This window comes from Artemia sp. Qi Xiang Cuo, chromosome 18 (genome assembly GCF_049724085.1).
Source record: "Artemia sp. Qi Xiang Cuo chromosome 18, ASM4972408v1, whole genome shotgun sequence".
NCBI lineage: Eukaryota > Metazoa > Arthropoda > Branchiopoda > Anostraca > Artemiidae > Artemia > Artemia sp. Qi Xiang Cuo.
In genome coordinates, this window is record NC_142811.1 from 60,788,912 (window position 1) to 60,812,328 (window position 23,417).

At 34.0% G+C, this 23,417-nt stretch overlaps 1 protein-coding gene across 3 annotated transcripts in view; it reads right to left on the reverse strand.

Annotated features, from left to right (window-relative positions):
- LOC148941729 (uncharacterized) overlaps window positions 1-23,417 on the reverse strand; it is a 91,196-nt gene that overhangs the window by 32,477 nt on the left and 35,302 nt on the right. For all 3 annotated transcript variants that reach the window (XM_089104050.1, XM_089104049.1, XM_089104051.1), the window contains exons 4-6: window positions 13,937-14,014; window positions 11,697-11,743; window positions 5,251-5,348 (exon numbers count right to left, since the gene is read on the reverse strand). In XM_089104050.1, coding sequence (XP_088960176.1) covers window positions 5,251-5,348; window positions 11,697-11,743; window positions 13,937-14,014 — 223 coding nt within the window. The remainder of the gene's footprint in view (window positions 1-5,250; window positions 5,349-11,696; window positions 11,744-13,936; window positions 14,015-23,417) is intronic.

Consider the following 23,417-nt stretch of genomic DNA (forward strand, 5'->3'; position numbering starts at 1 on the left):
CCTTCGTTCGGTTACGTATTGCTGTTTAGTAAACCTCATGGAAAAAATGAACAACAACGAGCTCTACTGCTGTGGTGCAGTTTGTGCAAATCGTAAAGGTCTACCAAACTCAAAGCCGAAAAAGAACTGAGACAAGGTGATTCAGACCATGCTGTGAGGTCAGATGGAATCCACTGTTTACGGTGGAAGGACAAACGATGTATACAACTTTAGTCGACGATTCATAAAGGAAAAGAAGTGACACATATCAGTAGGAAGGACAAAGATGGATCTGTTGCCCAAGTTACATGCCCAGACTTGGTCGTTGAGTAAAAGAAGTTTACGGGCTGCATGAATAAAGCTGATATGTTCAAGTGTCTCCTATACGATAGACAGGAAAAGCAAAAGGTTGTGGTACCGACTGTGGTACTTCATCAACATTACAATGGTCAATGCCTTTTTCTTGTTCAAGTTGTCCACTATACCAGATGCTAACAAGATGACATTGAAAGACTTAATAGATCGTTTAGTCACTGGTTTCGTTTGAAGTTATTCGTGCAAGGGTGGGAGAGGTTAGCCATATTGAAAATCGGAAGTTATCCCAAAATTCAAGCCTTACGTTCCTCAAGAAAAAAGATTGGATTAATCAAAACATTTACCTGTTCATAGTACTTCAAGAAGACATGCTCAATATTGTATAAAGATTGAGCCCCATCGCACAAAATGGCATTGTTCAGTTTGCAAAGCTCCATTGTGCATGAGCTATACGAAGAACTGCTTTAGTTCTTTTCGATACAAGTGAGTTTTTTCTGCACATGTGTCAAAGTGGTCTCTACCAGAGCCCACCTTATATTTTATTTTATAGTTGGAATAATTTTTTTTAGTTCAATATTGGTCGGTTTCTAAGTCCAGGGACATAGGAAACATAAAAAAGAGGAATTTTCTGACGATTTCATATTTCGAGTCAGAAAGGGTTAAAAATAATACTAACACACACACACACTAAACAACGCCTGAAAATAAGTAAATAAGGAATAAAAGGACTCGTCGACTGTTTACATATATTCGGTCATCTCTCCATTACCTGCAAATCAAAACCATACCAAATTTTTTTTTTCGACGTCATCGAGGAAGAAACACTAACTAAACATGAGTAAAATTTTTATTAATTCTTATCTATTATTATTCGATGCAAATGTCGATTCAGCCAAAGAGTAGCTTTTCCAAGACGATGTGACTTTTCTGAAGCACCAGGCATAGATACTTAATGTGCTAAAACGCGGAAGAGGTTATTGACATAGACGAGGAACAGGGACAGACCAAAACTTAAACCTTGGGGCACTCCGTATTCAACTAAAACTTGCTCATCTGCAACAATAAACTGCTAGTGAGGTATGAAGAGTAGCAAGCTAATGCCTCCCCACATAGACTATTATATGGTAACTTACCAATAATGGTATTTTGCATACAACTGTCGAAAGCCTTCTTTACTTAAAGGAAAATAACTGCAGGGATAAGGCAGGAATCTTGAAATAGAGGTAAAAACTTTAAATGCTTTACACGAATTTGAAGATGATGCTGAAGGAAACAATTCTTTACATGTAAGAACACTTACCAAATCTTTGAGCACTGGCTTCTCAAACATCATAGAAAACAGAGAAGGCATGGGGTTGTCAGCCTTACTCGTGTTAATTTTTGCTCGCTTTGAGTTTGACTGGATATTTATTGTATGATTGAAATAAATAAAACACGTTTAAAATGTTTTAACTTTTCAACTTGATTAGGTGTGTCTTGGAAGTTAATGGGCTTGGGGGGATTGTTGCCCTCCAATCACTTTTGACTAATAAAAAGGGCAGTAGCCCTTTCAATGTCCAATTGAATAAGCCTTTTTGAAGTTTCTACGACAACAAATGGCCATTTCAAAATTTCCATCAGATGCATTCTAGTACTTAAAATGGCAATAGAACTTCTGATTACCAATCAAACCAGCCCCCTACGAAGTTTATACGATCACTGTTTCTATATATACCTAATTTTATCCCCAGGGCTTAACTTACAACCCTTTTCCTTTGGGTTGTGTGTGTGTGTGGGGGGGGGGGGGTGTCAATCTCAAAGACATAATTTCCAGTCCTTTCAATTACGTTGAGCAAAATGGCTATCTCAAAATTTTTATTGGATGTGTTTGGAGAAATGATGGACACGGGAGGGGGTTTGTTGCCCTCCAATCACTTCCGACTATTAAAAAGGGCAAAGGCAATTTCAATTTCAAATCGAATGAGCTTTTTTCAAAGTTTCTTCGACTATAAATGTCAATCTTAAAATTTCCATCAGACCTATTTTGGGAAAATACGAGGTGTGTGTGTGGGGGGGGGGTCCAACTCTGATCACTTTAAACTTTATAAAGGGCACTAGAACTTCTGATTACCAATCCTATGAGATCCCTCCGAAGTTTATATGACCACTCTTTCTATATATACCTAATATTCCCCCAGAGTATAGCTTACAACCCTTGTCCTAAGGGCTCTGGGGGGTTGTTATTCTCAAAGAAATAAATTCCAGACTTTTCTAATTTAAAAATATTGGATTGGATGTGCTTGGGGAAATGGTGGGCGTGGAAGATGGTTAGTTGCCCTCCAATCATTTTCGACTATTAAAAAGGGCACTAGCCCTTTCAATTTCCAATCGAAAAAGATATTTTCAAAGTTTGTAAGACAAAAAATGGCCATCTCAAAATTTCTATCAGATGCATTTCAGAAAAATACGAGGTGGGGGGTATCGACCCCCCGATCACTCTTAATCCTAAGAGCGGCACTAGAACATCTGATTCCCAATCAAATGAGCCCATTCCGGAGTTTTTACAATCACCCTTTCTACATATACCTTATAGGCCCCCCAGCCATAACTTAGAACCCTGGCCCCAAGAGTTGTGTGGCGTTTCTCATCTTCAAAGATATAATTTCCAGACCTTTTCAATTACTAAACAAAATTGCTATTTCAAAATTTTGATTAGATGTGTTTTGGGAAATGGTGGTCGTGGGAGAAGGGTTAGTTGCCCTCAAATAATGAAAGTACACATTATGAAAGTAAACAACGGATTGAGGTTAACAAATTATCAAAGCAAACAAAGTATAAAATCAACAACAATCAACTTTTAAAACTTACAGCTCTTGCCAAGTAAATCAAACTTCATTAGTTCACCCAAAGACAACGGGACCCTAATCAAGCTTTATTGCTGTTTGTGGATGATATATGTCTTACGGTGGCAGCAAGAACAGAAAATGAATTACTAGCTATTGCAAGACATAGTATGTCAAGGATAGAAAAGTGGATGAAGGTTAATCACCGTGTACTATCTGTAAAATATCTTGGTGTAATAGTGGATGAGATTCTTAGTTTCTCGAAGTACATACAATGTATATCATCTAAAATTGTTCAGAACGTAGGGATTCTGAGAAAGTTGAAATATTTTTTTTCCTAGTTAATATACTTGATACATTGATACATTTTTCTATTGTCCAATCTTATTTGATTTATTGTTGTTCGGTGTGGTCTTTTTTTTCAGACACATTTGAAGTCATTATGTGCTCTCCAAAATTCAGCGATTCAGGTTCTTATTAATTGTGACAATCGTACATCTGTTAGAGATAATGTGTAAAAAAATTAATATTTTACCAGTTTCAGGTGTTTTTAATTTTTATAGCGTTCTGTTTATGTTTGATATATTGCATAAAAATCCACCTGAATGCTTGATTGGTATGTTTGAGAGATATCAGCCTGTATTTGAGACAAGGAATTCATCAGCAATTAGAAAACCGGCTACAAGGTCTAAAAGGTCTTCATCTTTGCTTTGATACTTTGTTGCTATGACATTAACACTTTGATACTAGTTTTGATGCTTTGTTATTGAAAATATATGAAATATGGAATGTTGAAAAACTTGACATTTTGGCAATCGAAAACCAAGAGATTTTTTTTTTTTAATTCCGAAAAATTATTTTTTTTAAAGGCAAGTAAAGGCCATATTAAACTTAAGATTAGCAGAAATAATTACCTATAATAATTCAAACTCAAAATGACCAGAAATTACTATTAAAGAATAAATGAAACCCAAAACAAACAGAAATTAAATAAACAACCACGGCAAACAAACATACAACAAATGCTGATATAAATGAATCTTAAAATTAGCAAACCTTAAATTGAAAATGCAAATCAAGCTTAGAACGAACAAAAATCTCTACAAACAAGAGTTTGGCTATTACCCCCTTCTCTAACCGTTAAGTCTAAAGACTACTGGGTAACTCGCACTTTACTGAAAACTAAATGTGTCTTAAACGGTCTTGTAAAAAATTACAAGAATTAAACTAAAGATTTGATAAATAATGATAATAATTGCTAAAAACCCCAGTTCAAAATATTATTTTAGTGTAAGTATTGTTTTTATTTTCAATGTTGAAATAAGCATAAATAAAAATATTTGTAACATAATTTGTTTTCCTTTAAAACTCAATTCCTAATGAGTCAGGGTAGTAGCCAAGCTCTTGTTTCTATTGAAAATTATATGTCTTGAACAGTCATTGAAAGATTTAATAGAATTAAATTGAATATTTGATATTAATTGCTGAAAGCTCATCCGTTCAAAATTTAATTTCACTGTAATTTATTGTTATTTTCAATGTTGTAATAAGCACAAAAGGAAATATTTGTATGAAAATCAGTCATCAGTAAAACGCCAATGACGTAGCAGGCTTTTATACTTGGACAGTTCGGGAAGGAACAGTAGCCAAACTCTGGTTTGAAGTAATTTGTTTGTTTTCATTTTGATTTGAATTTTCATTTAGGTTTTACTCGTTTTGAAATGTATTTTTCATTTATGTTAGTACCTACTGTATGTTTGTTTGCTACGATTGTTTATTTCATTCCTTTCATTTTCTCTTTCATTTGTTCTTTAATAGTATTTTCTGGTCGTTTTGAGTTTGAATTATTATAAAGGAATTTGTTTCTGCTAGTCATAAGTGGTCTTTAATTTTCTTTAAAAAACTTTTTTTTCGAAAGTTTTCTTTTAGTTAATAAGAAACGACTTAAACAAAATCAACTTGAAAATTTATTCAAAACACTTATGAAACAGTTTTAGAAGGTGTGAAAAAAAAACGAAAATGCTTAAATTATTATTTTTCTCAAGAGCAGAAATAGATAATTGACTGAACCTGAAGTTGTAGGTGAAGACAGTTATAAACCAGAAAAACAAACAAAAAGACCAAAACTACTTACGGCCGAGTCTTGCCTTGACACTGCACTTGTTAGGTCTTGAAGGAGCCAATGGCTGCTTAGACTTTTTTAGTAGTTTTCTATTAAGGACGTTCTTGATCCTGGAATACAGAACGAATAACTTGACGAAACTAAAAACATTCTAAGCTGAGTCAGCCTTTAATCAGGAAACTTTTTCAACAAAAAATAGACACTTATGATTTTCATAACTGTTGATCCTCTAGCCTATTTATTCTGCTTTTTTATTATATTAATGAAGCAAACAATAATTTGGTTATTATCTACAATTCTTACAGTGTTATATATATATATATTGTTATATTGTTGTGTTATATATATATATTATATATATTATATACTATGGGAAATAAAAGTTAATCCCATCGAGATTGGCACCTCATCTCGCAGCGATGAAAATTATCTGTAGCATATGCCATAGCCCTACCTGGAGTAGACTTCAACTGAGATCATAATCTGGTAATGAACGGGGTAAACTAAACTCCGACTCAAGACTCTTTCTGCAAAGAAAAAGACTATTCAAGCGTTCAGAATTTAGAAATTTTAAGAACTATCCAAACGCGCAGTTTTCAGGCAGTTAAAAGCAATCCTTGGTTCCAAACTTGAGCCTGCCCCCTTGTCAGTGAACGGAAGTCTTGGATAAATTTCTCTAAAACGTGAACAACAAACTTCTGGATTCAGAAAAGGACATTCTTGGTTACAAATCCAATGCCTAAACAAATATAAATTTCTGACCTAAGTAAAAAAAACAGCAAGTTTTTAAACGACAGGACCGAAAAAGTAGGGATAAATTTGAACAACCCTCAGATATTACGCACGTGAGGAATATTGCAGAAATCGGAAAATTCTTACAAATGCACAAAACAGTAAGTAAATCGCCATAAACACCAGCCACTCCCGGCAATATCCCGGACAAGGATGGTAGGTCCCTTGGCAATTGTTAAGGCTATTAAAGACTGAGGAGAAAAACAATACAAAAAATTAAATCTGCTTCTTAGGAAAACTCCTACCATGCTATACATATATTCTAAGCCAGAGCGTGGCTCCAATTACCCACCATTATTGAGTGAGGTAAAAATGACATTTTCAGGTTTAAGAATGGCAGAACCCAAGGTAATGACGGTATCTCTGCCAAAAAACTTAAACTTGGTCCCATAATGCTAGAGAACACACTTCATGGAACTGAGGCCGTTTGGGTAACATACTACTTCTCGATACCAAGGAAAAAAGCGGTGATCGTACCGATTCATAATAAAGACCCAAGAACATTTCCCAAATTATCCACTCAATAACCTTACTAGCCATCCTAATTCTTACAAGGTAACAGCAAAAATTCTAACAAAAACTCTCCTAAACAAAATCAAACCCATTAGAGACTACACTGTCATACAAAAAAACATGCATGATGACTACCGCAGCTCAGTTCAGACCCACGAAGGAGACAGATAAATTTAGGACAAATTCGGGTGTATTTCAGGGTTGCATATTTTCTCCTCGACTATTGAATCTGTTTTTCCAAGCAGGCCTATCCTTACGTCCAATCGGCAACGTCCAATAATTTTGAAGAGACAAAAGTCATGCACACAACAAGACAACCTAACCCATTACCCGTGCATGTCATAGTAAGTAGCGAAGTTGTTGAGCCTTTAACTCTGTTCCATGCTCACTATCAAGGTAAATTCAGGCAACTGTTACTCTATAGACATAAAAAGAAGACATGCTTTTGAATCTACGATCTCGAAGAAATTGCCCCCCCCCTCCTCAAGGACAAACACTATCAATGCACCTGAAGCTAAGACTCTTCCACTCCTTAATCGGTCTAGTTGCTTTGAGTGCTTGCGAGGTGTAGGCTATAAAACTAATGAAGCAAAAATCTTGAGATTCAAAACAAATATCTTCGTCGTATTGCCGGTATAATAAACCATGATAAATTCTCTACAACAAATTACTGCAACAAATTAAAAGACTACAACAAATTAGGTATCTTGGCTACGTTCACCAGATGGAGAAGTCATGACTATCAAAGTTGTTTTTGAAGATTGAGTGCACGGCAGCCATTGTACTGGCAGAAGAAGAAAGAGACCAAGACGTTCTCATGCAGCTATTAAAGAAAGCGGGCGACTGTACATCTTACAAATTGCTGGTACATTAACATGGCACCAATCCAACTTCATGACGATGTCAGGAATATAAGTATGTAACAATAAAATAGACATAGGTTTTATATCAATAAGAATTGTCTCCTTCACCCGAATCTTAAAGTCTCCGTAGTTTTCTCAGAAATTTAACGCAATAGACCTCCCTGCTGTAACTCACAAAAATTCTACTTTCCTCCTAAAAAAATGTATAATATCTCTGTATACTATGACACAACAAACTTTTCCTATATGAATCACTAGGGTGCCAGAATTTTCATAAAAAAGGGCTGTGTTATCGTGCTATTGCCACCAATATTACTGCACGTGTTAGAAAACCCTGGAGGGTAACCCAGGCTCATGAGTGACCAAGAGAAACCACCTATAGTCTACTGTTATAGGATAGTATTTCTAATCTATTTCTGCTAGGCCCTATATCGGGACTAAAAGAGAAAAATACCACAGTATTCAATGTCTCTAGGGACATGGCGACCAGGCCAGAGAACCATATGCCAAGGCAGTTTTGCTGCCCTTGTTAAGCGCCAAAATTGATCAAAGAAAAACCGGCCTCCAAAGCTCTTTTTCCCCAAATGTATCAGTTCAAAATCATGAGAAAGTCATTTTGTTCTAAACAGTTCAAAGGTCAAATAACTACAGCCCTAGGGTTGAGTTACATTCCTCCATTCTCCTGGCAAAGTCTATAAATTATGTAATTTGTCCATAATTAATATATACGGATTTTTATTGAAAAAGAGGGCATGTTTGATTGTAGGTCTCCGAAAAGGCTTAGGGTATTAAAGTAAAACTTTGAGAAATATCGAGATAAATTCCGAACACAAAACACTGTATGAGCGTTCTGGTTGGGGAAAGAAATTTTTAGCAGTATCTAAAGAACGACTGAGGGTATTTAGTTCAAATTTCAAAGTATTTTGTGGAGATCTGGAAGAAAGATTTTAACTCCCAACCTCCTTGCTTTTAGGCACCCCTCTACTCACTACTGATCGAAATTATTGATTTGCCATTTTGTTCAAACTAGTCAAAGGGCCATAAAGAAGAATTATTCTTCTATATTTAGAAGAATTCCATGCCCCAATAGTACAAAGATTGTAAATTATGCATTTTTCTTTGTTTGCATACAGGATTTATCATTAGAAAACCTTATAGGGATGACTTAACCCCTGAAAGCTTTGGAAAGGGATGCCGAACACAGTAAAAAACCGTGTGCGTTGCTGATTGTTAGAAGAACATATCATGAATATCTATGGACAGTTGAGGGTATTAAGTGGAAACTTTCAGGGGATACTAAAGAGCTATCAGGGGGTAATATGACCCCCTTACCCTTTTTAGAGGCTTCCTCACCTCATCACTGATCAAAATTTTTTAAAAGCGATTTTGTTCAAAACAATCAAAGTTTAGTAACTATGCCTCCAGGGATGTTATGACCCCCATAGCCCCAAGGGTATGGACTGTAAGTTATGAAATTGGTTGTTCTTTACATGCATGGTTTACAATCAGAAGGAATGAAGAGTCTTTTATTCTAGGTGTGTTCGAACAGAGTAAGGGTGTTAAGACTAAACTTCAAGGAACATTGAGGGATATATTAAACTACATTTAAAAATATTATCTGCATCCTATTCATCAAAAAGGAGTATCCATAATAACATATTAATAGCTGAAATTAAATGTTTTAGCGGCCTTTCCTCCAAAGATATTTGATCAAAATTTTGGAATAGCCATCTTGTTCAAAATAATCGATAAAGTCCAATAACTATACCTCCAAGGACGACTAAAACCCCGCAGCACCTGGGACAAGTTTTGTAATTTACATAAGTGGAGATCTTAAAAAAACCTCTATTCTGAATAATCAAAACGTCTAATAGCTAAGCCACTGGGGATGTCATGCCCCTGTAGGCCCCCGGGCCAGGAATGTAAATTATGTCTATTCTTTACATCCAGAATTTATCATTAGAAAAGCGAGAATGTTTGATTAGGATGTGTTCAAGGGTATTGAGCAAAAATCTCAATAAATGCTAAGGAGTATGTTGATCTTAATAAAGTAAAACTATACGTATCCAAGGTATCAAAAAGGCATATCTTCAAAATCTTAGCAATTGACAAGGGTATTAGTTTGAAACTTACAGGGCAGCTACTACTACTGCTCCTATTGCGTAAATAAAAACAACAAGTAGAAACAACAAGGAATTTTTTCTTAAGACAGTGGAACTTCACCCTAAATGAATATTTCGAGCCTATATCCATGGGCCGCCCGTAGCAAAACAAATGACAAAGTAAAAAAGAAAGTCACGTTAAAATAGGACCATTAAAAGTAAAACCTTTTTAAAATAGTCCTATCAACCTTACACTTTACGGAAGCTCAATAAGGACTGGTAGGTCAAGTGAGGTTAAAGAAGGCACCACTGTCCTTTGGTGGAAATATTCATTTAGGGTAAAGGTTCATAAGAAAAACTCCTTGTTGTTTGTATTTATGATGGAAAGACAGTGTAGTCTACGTCACAACTAGTGCGGCTGCAAATGAGAATGGTTGTGACCCCAACTGTGACTACTTCCAACTACGACAAGTTACAACTGTGACCGCAACTGCTTGCAACTACTAATACATCTACTTGTGACTACTTTAAGAGAATGTTGAGGAAGAGTTCTGGAACTTTAATGTTGAAAAAAAATCATTTAGATGATGAAACTTTAATGTTGAGAAAACAATATGTTGAAATTGGAAAACTTTAAACTTTGGCAATCAAAAACGGAAAGAAATTTAACAAAAAAACTTTCCGATATAAAAGTTTCAAAGAAAAGTAAAGAGCCATATTAAACTTATTTAACGAAGTTTTCAAAGAAAAGTAAAGAGCCATATTAAACTTAATATGGCTAAACTTAATACAGCAAAAGTTAATTCCTATAACAAATCAAACACAAGACGACCAGAAATCACTCTTAAAGAATAAATGAGAACCAAAAATACAAAACTTAAATGAAAATCATTACAATCAAACATATAACAGGTAATAACATAAATAAATAAATCTTAAAACAAGTAAAACTTAAATGGAATATTCAAAACAAACTTAAAATGAACAAAGAGCACGATAAACATTTTAGCTACCTTCCCCTCACCTAACTGTATGTCTAGAGCCTACTGCGTCATTTGTGCTTAACTGAAAATATTATAATAAATACATTGAAAATTATATTACAAATATTTATTTTTGTACTTACAACACGGAAAATGAAGATAAAAATTACAGTGAAATAAAATCTTGAATTGCTGAGCTTTCAGTAATTAATGCAATTGTATATCAAATATTCAGTTTAATTTCACTAGTTTCTTCAAAGGAATGTTCAAAACACATTGTTTTCATTTAAAAACGCAAATGACGGAGAAGGCTGGACTCTTACAGTTAGGAAAGAGTCAAAATATTGTTTGTATTGATTTTTGTCCGTTTTCAGCTTGATCTGAACATTCAAGTTAAGTTTTAACTGCTTAACGATTTATTTATTCATTTATATTTACCTGTTGCATGTCTGTTTGCAATAATAGTTTATCTAATTCCTGTCTATCCTGGGTTTCGTTTATTCTTTAATCGTATTTTCTGTAGTTTTGAATATGAATTATTATAGGAATTTAATTCTGCTGGTCCTTAGTTTAATATGACTATTTAATATTCTTTGAAGACTTCTCTCCTGGGAAGTTTTTTTTTTTTTTAATCAAAGAAACAAAAGTCAAATTTAAAAATCTTAACAGCAAATATGACAAACTAAAATACAAAAACTTATATTCTGTTATTCTTCGTGGGCATAAGAAGACGAAACCAATTAAAAAAGGGATAATGAATCAGCCCATTATCACCAAATTCCCTAACTTTAATAATTCGCAATTAGATTTTAAACTTATTATTATCAAAATAACGTGCCAACATATGACAATTGTTATATAATTCAAGATGGTAAAATTAAGTCATCAAGTTATGGGGGGGGGTGAATCCCCACCGAAATGTTTTTATGACTCGTAAAAACGAAAGAAAAAATGCATAAAAACAAATTTCGATACGTTTTTAAAATTCTTGTTCGTAAGCAACGACCCCCCCCCCCCCAGAAAAAAAATCCTAACGGATGACTACCCCATTGAGCCGAACATTTAATACATAACCTGAAAATATCATTGAGCAGCATTAAAAATGGATTCCTCCTAAATCTAACTTTTATTTCTATGAGATACATTTTTAGGGGTTTAAATTTTCCTACTTGAAATAGGAATCGACAAATAAAAATGCATCTTACCTATTTTCCACAACTGGTCCACTTCTTGTATATGCTCTTTGAAGGGCCTAAAAAAGGATTGTTCATAAATTTGTCATTATTAAAATGTAATAACGATATCGTTACTTTATTTTACTTAACTACAATTAATGGTAACCCTATCCTTCTTGGATATGAAGGATTTGGATACCAAGCATATCTAAGACACAGTTCTGATGTTGTATTTGTAAAAACGATGCACAGTGGCCTTCAAGATTTTGTAATTCAGTAAAGGCCCATATCTAACAATTTATAATGAATCTGTCTCACTTTTTTATGTGTAGGGTAGAACTGATTCTCATTTTTTTCCAGCTTTGTAATTTTATTGTATGTTTCCACATTTTTTTTTTCTTATTTTTTCAACTATCAAACACTTAAAGCACGAAGGACATCAAAGTGAAAACATTTTTTGCTCCACCATTTGCTCTTAATTATTTCTTAGTTATTATGCACCTATCAAGATTTTTTTTGCTATAGCCTACAACGACATCAATAGGATCATACACTCATTACGTTTACCTGGGCTATTAAATAAAACTTCTTTTACTGGCTTGAAATTATTTTTAACAAATCTTAATATAAAGATTTCCTGTGTCATTACAATAATTTAGTTAACAAATTCCATATCAAAGTGTTTCAGGGAAAATATTTCGTAGATTTAAGAGGAATAGTTAAAAGGATTATTTTCAAATGGGTGACTTGGTTGTGAAATTTTTTTTTCTTGGGAGCCATCTTAGAAGCATTTTGTCAATTAGCACTCTCTGGAGGACTTGTTTTCTTGAATACTGTTCAACATTCCTAATTTTTAAAATACATTAGTCAGAGTATCTGGGTCTCAAAAATACAAACTAAAGATAGCAAAGATATGTAAGATCTGCCTCTAGAGCCTGGGAAGTGATTTTTAGGCAAATAATCACATAAATAAATGTATTTCGTAAGTTATTCTTCAAAGAGTTTTAGGAAAATACAGATACTAAAATAACATCGATTTTCCTTTGTTTTAGGGGGGATTCCTTCTCTTTGAAAGTTAAATTAATCTCAGACGGATAGCACCGTATAAAACTGCTTTGTCTTAGAGGCAACTATTCGCCCCCTCCCCTCTTAAGAACGGGCAAAAAAATAAGGTTTTACCTAAATTACTAAATTTTTAACTAAATTAAACAAAGGTATAAATAAAAGAAGGTTCTATTTAACTTTAATAAGTTACCGCTCTCTTTTGTAAATATTAAATAACGTTCAACCAAAAAACAAAAATTCAATGACAGCATGTAAAGACATTAAAACACTTCAAATTCTTAGGGGAAAAAAATTAAACTTGGATAGTCTGTAAAGGTAGTCGGGCGTGTAATCCCTTCTGAGATTATGATGTATGGGGAATTTTCACTTTCTTCTTTATTACCACTTATTTCCAGAAGAGACCTTTTATTTACTAATCTCTATGAGTTATTGGAGGGGTTAGGGTTTTCCAACCTAAAATGCAATTTCGACTTTGACTATATTAGATTCTTAAACGCTTGTTGTTTATTCAAATTCTAAATCACTATGAGTGCGTTTTTGACAACACTAAAATTTGATTGCCAAATTTACAAATGATAGCAAATTATCTAACATAGTTAAATTATGAATATAAAAACGTCTTTTATTGACCAGCAACGAAAACAAGATTGGAAACATAAAGATATCGTAAAATGAATATTCATGAAGGCTCTATATTGTTTAAATGAAGGAGTCCTTTAACCTTTAATAATATAAATGATGGAGTGATATGTGTGTTTGTGAAACCCCAAAAATAAATCGTAAGGTCCGAATTTGCAATTCTTTTTAAAGAAAACATTATTGGTTTTCTCTAAAAAGGAGTTTTTCAGCAAGGATTTGAACCAAGTTATAATAAAAAAATTAGGAAATGTATTGGCATTGCTCGGCACCGATTTCTTACCTAGAAAAAAATATGGGGCCGTGGGATCAAGCCACGCTTATGGAAGATGCTTCTAGCTAATAGTGTAAGTACACACTATAAAGAAACGACAAGAAAACATGAAGACTTTGAAAAATTATTTCTTTAGTAACATTCGGGAAATCTATCCGTCATGATAGATTATTGTTCTCCTTGATTGTCCATCTTAAAAAACCTTCCAAAAAACAGATTTTTCAACAAAACCCAAATCTAGCATAAATAAGCAAGTAAATAAAATAGTAAGAGTATACTGAATTAGACAACTTACCCGAGCTCTACTTATTTTTAATTTTATTCCAAGATCCATAACAGGAACTGTCCTCTTCTTCATATATCTTTGACGAAGCTGAAAACAAATTCATGACGATTAATTATCAGAAGAATGTACTTGTTTTAGTGAGTGAGGTGAAAAAATGTAAGGCCTTATCTAAAAACTAGAAAAAAATTACAAAAAAATTTACATATAAAAGCATTCCAGACCCCGCTGAAGGACAGCACTACAAACGGGAGATTGAGCAATTAATTTCTAGACTTAAAATGAATCTATCGAATAGCCAAAGATCAAAGATATCATTTTTGATGCCACCCCTTTTATTAGCGCTTTTTTAGAAAGAATTCTTCTTTTGAAAGAAACGACACAAGATAGCACTCAACGCTGAAGAATAATTTTTTTAATCTTAAAACAGCCGCAAAAAAGGTACTCCAAGCTAAAAAATATTCAAGCATAAACACAGCGAAGAAAGAGTGAATTTTCCTGGTCAGGGAAATTCGCAATTGACTATCTCTTTTGTGACATTCTAATTAATTTTAATTTATTTATACTTGGGCCATCCAAAATCAGAAGAACTCTGAGGTTATATATACGATGACATAAATGAAATGTATGAAGAGAAGAACGTTAAATAAATCTATTGTTTCTTTTGCTGTCTAGAGTAATTATCCATAATGACCAGTTGGTTTGTGAAAAATTATAAAAAATCAACGACTTGTACGATTTGTAAAGAATCAACAGAAATTAGTCTGGCTTTTAGCCATGGCTATAATTACTGTTTTAAAAATAAATTATTCGTATTCTTATGATTGGCCAGCACCTGACGGCATGGAAAATTAATAAGCTACAGGATCATGACTTTTTGTAAGCAAAAAGTCGTCAGTAAAAACGGTGTACTTTAACATGTCCTAAGGTGTCCTTAAGTTCTTTGACATGTGGTTCAATGTCTTCGACCTCACGGTTAGATCTCGGCCTTGCTAGCATTTTGCTTAGGATTTAACGATGATGCACGGTCAATACAGTGTTAGACGTTGTTGATTTTCTTCTCAAAAACCAAAAAATTCTTGAAAAATTTTGGATATTCGATTCTATAATTCATGCGTTGTCCTATCGTTTTATATTTCCAGAAACCAACAAGGCATATAAATCTTCTTCCTCCATCCCAACAACAAAGAGCGTCACCTCCTGGAGAGTATAGGTCATGTTCAGTCATCACTCCAGCCGAATCTGAAGAGCTCTGCTTTTGCTTTTGTACCCAAATATGGAAGCAATTCAACAAACTAGATCGGACATCCAGTTACTTAGATAAAAAAAAATTGATAAAGTAAATTGTGTGGATTAATGTTATAATAACATATTGCTGCTTTATTAACCATGCAACTCGAAATTATATAAAATTAACCTAAAATTCAAAATATAAAAAACACAGTCTTAAGGACGAAATAGTGACATTGTTAGTAATATCGGACGAAAATTCCTTAAATTTAATAGAGAAGAGGCGGGGCTTGTACAAGAAGTATTTGAGTGACAGATTATATAAATACAAGGGGAATGAAAGGGAAGTAGAAAAATCATTTAAATATGAATTAAGGAGTTATGAAGTTTAGAATGTCATCAAGAAAGATTTAAGAGAAAGGGGAATTTCCTGAGAGGGTGTAAAGAGGGAGGTTTTAAATAGATTGGGACGGAGGAGCGTACGTAGTTGTGTCGGGCTTAGGTGGGCTGGTGCTGCGGTTTTATTATTAGTAGTAGTTGTAGTAGTAAAGCGTAGGTTATGGATAAAATTGCTCAAGATATAGAAGATACGGCCAAACAGAATAACAGTAAAATGTTGTGTTGGCAAGATAAAAAACTGAGAGGGAATAATCAATCTGAACTTTTGCAGGTTAACAATAAAAACGGGGGCATAATAAGTGATAAGGACAGGGTTGAAGAGAGATGGACAGAAAATTTCGAGAATGTGCTAAAATGTGATAAAGCTACAAGAATTAAGAAACAGATGATTAAAAAGTTTGTGATACTTAGAGAAAAGATAATGAAGATTATGAGTTATTTTTGAAAAAGGGGAAGTACCACAGGATTTTAGTTAAACCCCTCCCTAAAAAAAGTAATAAAGAGCGAGAGTAGTAATTACAGAGGCATTAGCCTCTCTAAGAAAAGTGATAAAGAGCGAGAGTAGGAATTAAAGTGGCATTGGCCTAGATTCTGTAGGAAGCAAATTGCTTAGTTTGATGATAGACTTGAAATTTCTTTAATCCTTTTATTAGTTTTATTAATTTTCCCTCACAAAATAAATGTCACTAATTCTTCCTCATAAAATATGAATGGGCTGGGTTATTCATAATGCCAAATAAAGCTAATTAAACAAAATATAATATAAAATAGCCTAGTTTTGTACACAATCTAGGGCTATATCTAGCCCCATTAGAAAGGGGAGGCTCGGGAATATTTGCAAAGGTAAGCTAGCAATTAATTTGTTTATGATCAAGTAAATGAGTTTCTCAAATATCGTCGTTTTAAGGTTAGATACAAGTTATTGAAATATATGAATAATGTGCCTAGCAATTTTAGGAAAACCCTAATTAAAACCCAGTATAGGAAAAGTGATATGAGTGAGTGTGGTAATTATTGAGGCATTGGCCTGGTCTCTGTATGTAGGAACTTACTTAGTATGATGATACTTTTTAGACTTTTGAGAAACAGAGATCGGGTTTTAGGAAGAGGAGGGGATGGGTCGACCAAGTTTTTATACCTAGGTAGTATTATTAGAGAATATAGTAAATCTTAAAAACAGTATAACTTAGGCCCAGGACGTGCTTTTACGGTCAAAAAAAGTTAGGAAAAATGGGAAGATAAGTCTGAGGACCAAAATTAAGATATTAGAAGCTAAAATGATAACAATGGTCAGGTATGTTTCAGACAATGGGCACTCCAAATACTGAAAATGATTTATGAGGTGCTTTCTAGAAGAATTGTCATCGAGCTGTATTGGGTACCCGTCTGACTGAGCTGACTTTAAAATATGAAATGTGTGAAAAATATATCTCACTTTTTAGGGCTATAATGAAAGGTTGAGATGGCTAGGATACTTTTTGCGGATGAAAGATGACAGATTGCCAAAGATCATCCTTTTTGCCTAGCCATCTAGACTGCCCAAAAAGGCCAGCCAGAACAAAATAAAAGCACTAAGAAATATCCACTAAAATTTCCCCCACAAAGAAATATCCAAACTAAAATTTTCCAAATTTCTTTTCTAAACTTTCAACTAAAAAATAGATCCTTTCCAGTTCCTCTCCAACTAAAGTAAGACAAATCACATGTGCACTGTAAACTTTTGCTTAACTCGGGAGTTATAATCCTTCATGACAACCAACATAAAAGATGGAGTGGCTTTTTCAAAACAGAATATGTTGTATTTTTGACTTAGTGTCTGCTAAATGAAACCGTTTCATGATTAGAGCCATACTAATACTTCTTCAAAGTCGTATTGATTATCAATACAAAGCAGTATTGATTCAGTCTTTGAACAGTTAAGATCTATCTATTCTTTTAAAAAGGATTAATCCCAGTTTTGAACTAGTTGTCGGTAAAGGATTTTATTCTGATTTAATTTGACACTGAATTCTTTCAGTAGTTACGAAATAGTGAGAACGCTTTTACGTCTCATAAACTATTTAAACATTTATTCAGTATCTGTAACCTAATGGAATGTGTGACGTCACTGGATAAATTGAATTGACTGGAGTTTCTGACCAATGCATTAATTGAACTTTTGGATTTCTTAAATTGAGTTAATTTCATAAGATATCCAAGTGAGGTATGCCAGTTTGGCAATTATAAAGATTATTATTCATCATTAGGATTATTATTAGCCATTCTGTTCTCTGATTGAACATCGAAAGTGGATTATAGCTATTTATCAAAGAAACTAAAGAATAAAAGTGGACTGGATTTAAATTACATTTCAACGCTTGTCTAATTGCATCTGTGTTACCTGTATGTGGATATTTGCCAAGTGAACAACCAATTAAGGTAATCAGAGTACCATTTGTCATGGAATAAACTAAAGATTTAACTTCGCGGATTTTGTAGTATTTAAAGATGTCATACGTCAGTCATTTGTCATTCGACAAATTTGTTAATTTATTTGGAGAAAAACTGGACAAAATAATTGCGTCTCAGGTGGAGTTTTCCAGCAAACTAGACTCAATTTCGGTGGAAGTTGTGTCGTTAAAAAGTGATGCAACAACCCATGATTCACGAATACTTGAACTAGAATCTACACTAGAGGAGCAGAAGCTTAAATCTGAAGCTCTAGAGAAACGATTGCTTGCTTTTGAAGTAAAAGACCGAAAGCTTAACTTGTTGGTTCACGGATTACCGGAAGAAAAATCTAATGAAACGTCTGAAGCTAATGTGAAAAACCTTATTGCGAATAAGCTAGGAATCGATGATCCAGTAATGATAACGAAGTGCTATCGCATTAATTCTCGTTCGGCAAATATTACTGACTCCCGCCAACGCAAAAGTAAGCAAAAGCAAGTGAAGCCTTTGCTTGTATCGTTAGTGTCCGAGAATGAGATTCAAGCTATAATGTCAAATGTCGGTAAACTTAAGGCCAGTGGTATCGTTATTTGCACAGACTTGCCGCCTGAACTGAATATCCGAAGAAGTGAACTATTGGCCAAAGCACGTGAGATGAAAAGGAAAGGCGAAATACCGTCTTCTCGGGTTTGTCAAAAAGGCATAGACATATGGCTTTAAATTAAAGGATCTGTTTCGTCTTTGTGGTATAGCGGCAAAATTAGTTAATTAATTAGTTGTGACCGCGATTTTGAGTTATTATTATATTCCGCAAGTGAAAAAAGAGGTTGGAATTGATCTCGTCATAGTGTGTTTTTTGTGATTTGTTATTATATGTGATTATTTTCCTGTTTTCGTTCTTTTCTGTCTAGCTCTAGTTGTGCAAAAAAAAGTTCTCGTTCTGCTCGTTTTTTCACTCCTCGCATGCTGGGAATTATCCAAGGTACCACCTTTTACTCATTAGCCTATCATTTCATATTGATTTTGGTAAGTTTTATGTGTATGATATTATTATGATAAATTGTTAAATGAGAAATTGTTAAATGAGAATTGTTAAATGTTAAGTGTTAATTGTTAAATTGTTAAATGTAAATTGTTAAAAGAGATTGGAATTGATCTCGTCATAGTGTGTTTTTTGTGCCTTGTCATTATGTGTGATTATATTCATGTTTTCCTTCTTTTCTGTGTAGCTCTAGTTGTGCAAAAAAAGTTCTCGTTCTGCTCGTTTTTTCACTCCTCGCATGCCGGGAATTATCCGAGGTACCACCTTTTACTCATTAGCCTATCATTTCATATTGATTTTGGTAAGTTTTATGTGTATGATATTATTATGATAAATTGTTAAATGAGAAATTGTTAAATGAGAATTGTTAATTGTTAAGTGTTAATTGTTAAATTGTTAAATGTAAATTGTTAAATGAGAGAACATCGGGCCGGCTCCATGATTTTGAGAAAAAACAACTTAACCTAAATGAATTATTTAAATCGGTAGGATCAACTGGTGATGAATCTTTTGATCTTTTTATCCAGTCTTTTCCTCGTAGTAAATATATAAATAATGACAAAATCCCTCCATTTAATCAGTTAGAATCCTCCCGTATCGCGTTTTGGAATTGTAGAGAAGTGTTTAGTAGTTTAGATTTTCTATCCACAGTTCTTTATAGTAATCGTATTGGTATTCTGGGACTTTGTGAGACTTTTCTTAGTGATGGTAATAGTTCTTTGGTTGGTGTATCTGGGTACAGGATAGTAACTAGAAACAGGTCTACCCGTTCGAAAGGTGGACTTGCCGTGTTTATTGACCAGAATCTCCCTATCCGTGATATTCCGGATTTTAATGATTTGTATCAAGTGATGGATTTTGAATTTTTAATGGTTGAGATCAAGTCTGGGAAGAAGAAGCTACTCCTATGCTTGTTTTATCGAAAACCGGGATCAAATGAGTAAAATATTATTGGTAAGTTGAATGATCTAACACAGCGGATGAATTTTAAGAACGATAAAGTGGTTTTTATGAGTGATTTTAATGTAAATTTGGGACTGGTGAGTTCGGAGACCCAAGAATTAAGATCTCTACCAGTAGATTTACTAACTACTTGCTTTTCTGCCGGATTGGTTCCAACAGCAAGAATACCAACACGTATTAGCGAGCAGTCGGCATCAGTTATTGACAACATTTTTACGAATCTCAATATACAATCGAGTTCTGGCGTATTAACTGATAAATCAGATCACTCTATATTACTAGTGGAATTTTTGATAAATAAAATTAAATGTTACCAGAATATAGGAATAAGAAGTACCATTTATGATAAATAATTGAAAAATTTTAGAGCTAATTTGACTTGTAGTGATTGGACTTCAGCTTATGAATAAACCAACCCAGATGTACTGGCTACTATATTAATTGAGAAATTCTCTTCGGCCTTTGACTCTGCCTGCCCATTTTCGAAAAAGCGCTCCAGGTATGCGATCCCGAAAAAACCTTGGATCACCCAAGGCTTACTAACCAGTATTGAACACAAAAATATGGTATTCACGCAATATATTGATAATCCTGATGTACATGGTACGGACTTCAAGAACTATAAAAACACTCTGACAACACTGCTCAGGAAAGCTAAACAGGCTTACTACCATAAGCAGTTTCAAGAAGCAGAAGGATCGCCAAAGAACACATGGGCACTGATAAATGAATGCTTGAATCAACAAAAAACTAATATGTTTCCTGAGACCTTAACCAAGCCTGATGGAACGTCTTCAACATCCCAACCAGAAGTAGCCAACACGTTAAATGAATTTTTTGCATGCATTGGAGAAGCAACCATAGAGGAAGCTTATGGCCTTTCAACTGTCGTCACGGATAATTACAAAAAATACCTACCTTCGCCGTCTTGCTCCTCTATGTTTCTGTCACCAGTCACTGAAGACGAACTGCTGAAGATTGTTCAACCCATGAAAAACGGTCACTCCAAAGGTCCAGAAGGGTCGTCAAACTACCTCATAAAGAAGACCATCGATTGCTATGTTGGCGTTATCGCACACATCGTCAGTTCTTCATTTAAAGATGGTATCTTTCCTACTGTCTTCAAGTCCGTGAAGTTTATACCCCTCCACAAAGGAAATGACCCCGATCTACATTCTACCTATCACCCTATCTTTATTCTCTCTGCTTTTTCAAAGACTATGGAACGTTGCATCTGAAACAGCCTGATAGATTATCTCACTAAGTCTAACTTCTTCAACAAACATCAGTGTAGATTTAAGCCTGGGCACTCAACCGAACATTATATAATGGTTTTGCTACAATTTTTGAATGATGCGATGGACCGTAATGTGATACCAGCTACAATATTTGTGGATGTAAAAAAAGCGTTTGACACGATTTTTCATCTGATTCTTCTGGATAAGCTTGACAACTGCAGAATAAGAGGTAATACTCTCTTACTCATCCAGTCTTACCTCAGTGGTGTGAATCAATTTGTGGATGAAGGCGCAGTAAGATCGGTAAAAACGTTATGTTCTGAAAAGGTAGGAGCACCAAAAGGTTCAATTCGTGGACCCTTACCATGTTTAATATACGCCAATGACGTTTTGACACTAACAAAGATGATGGACTTGCTGTGCTATTCATAGACGACACGGCTAATTCTGTCACAGGTTCAGATGAATCATCCGTCAGAGAAAACCTATGTTTTGATCTAAAGAAGCTATTGCAGTGGTTTGCTGACAACCTCATGGTGTTAAACTCTTCGAAAACAAATTTTATCATCTTCTCTCGAATTTCTAATGCCGTACCGTCGATTTCCCAAATATCTGTCCGTTTTAATGGAGAACTAGTTACCATTGCCAGGAAGGAGTCTTGAAAGTATCTATGGCTACAAGTTCATGAAAATTTTCCTTGGAAAATTCCGCTTGATAGGCTAAGAATGCTGCTAGAATGAACTGAGGGGTTACTGCGGTATCTAAAGTTCCACCTCCCTTTCCCTGCTCTTAAGTTAGATGACTATTCTCTAATCCATTCTTACTTTAAGTATTGTCTGATTGCTTATTTAAATACTTTCAAATCTCTTATTAAGCCCCTTCGTACGTTAAAAGCACTCCTTCCTTCCCCATCTTCCCTCCCCGATAAATCCCCTACTAAGAGCCTTTATACATTTTTAAGAATATTGCCAGTTGATCTAGTCCTTACTGCAAATTGTGTCCTTTTCAGACTAAAACAAATAAAAGAATTATTACCATTGGCTTTAAATTCTAGTAACTTCTCTTTAGTTTCTTTGGTCCAGAATAATTATTGTTTAAGAAGTTCAGCCAAATTACCTTGCCCTAGAATCCGAACTGAAAGATCCAGATTTTCTCCTAAAAATAAAGTTCTGGAATATTTATGAAAGGTAGATTCGCGTTTTTCTATTCCAGTTTCTAAAGCTAAATTCAAACTATATCTAATAAGTAATTATAGATAACTATTCATTTATTTGAAGTCAGGTTGGCCGGTGCTATTGTTGATAAATATTTAATTATGTGGTAATATATTGATTTGAGGTGTGGGTTGTTTGCTCAGTGTGGTGTCTCATTTTCTTCCGAATATATCTAGTGTATTCTCATTTCTTTTCATCATTTGTTATTATTATTATTATTTCTTTTATTTTTTATGGTGCCTGTTTTCGAGTATAACTCACTGTGTAGGCACCCTCTGTAAATATTGTGTTTTCCATTGATTCCTATTGTAAAAGTGTTATTTTGTCTTGTAGTGATTTATTGAGAAATTAAATGAACTTGAACTTGAAGTCGCGAGAAAAAAGGTGTCGACCAGTCAAGGTATCTTAGACAGGCCCGCATGTCAGTCCAGAAATATTTAGGAAACTAAATACAGGTATCAGATTTTGTACTCATGTAAATATTTGTTAAATCAATAAAATGTGATCAAATGAGGCAAACAATCTGTAAATATTTGATCATCAGTATTGTTAAATGGTATTATGCACTTCCTAGCATTAAATAAAAATCCATCTAAAGTGCATGGAAGTCAAATATAATTTAATTATTTTACGTTTGAAGCTTATCATTTTCGTTGAACCTACATTCAAGAATTAGTTTTTATACTATTGTTTTTTCGCGTTATGCTTCTTTTAAGTTAAGCTACAATGATTTTACGGATGACAAGCATGGTCAACTTTAACTAATTAGTTTTCCTTATTTATACAAATATAATGCGAGATACACCCTTGAATGTAATTTTGGATTGATTGATTGGTGTTTATTTGTTATGTCCACGAATTTTTCTAGTCACTAGATCAATGCTTTGTTTTAGATTTTTCCTATTATAAATTTTTACAGATGAGAAGCATTGTTATCAAATTGAACTAAATCGTTTTGATTTTTATATATATATAAG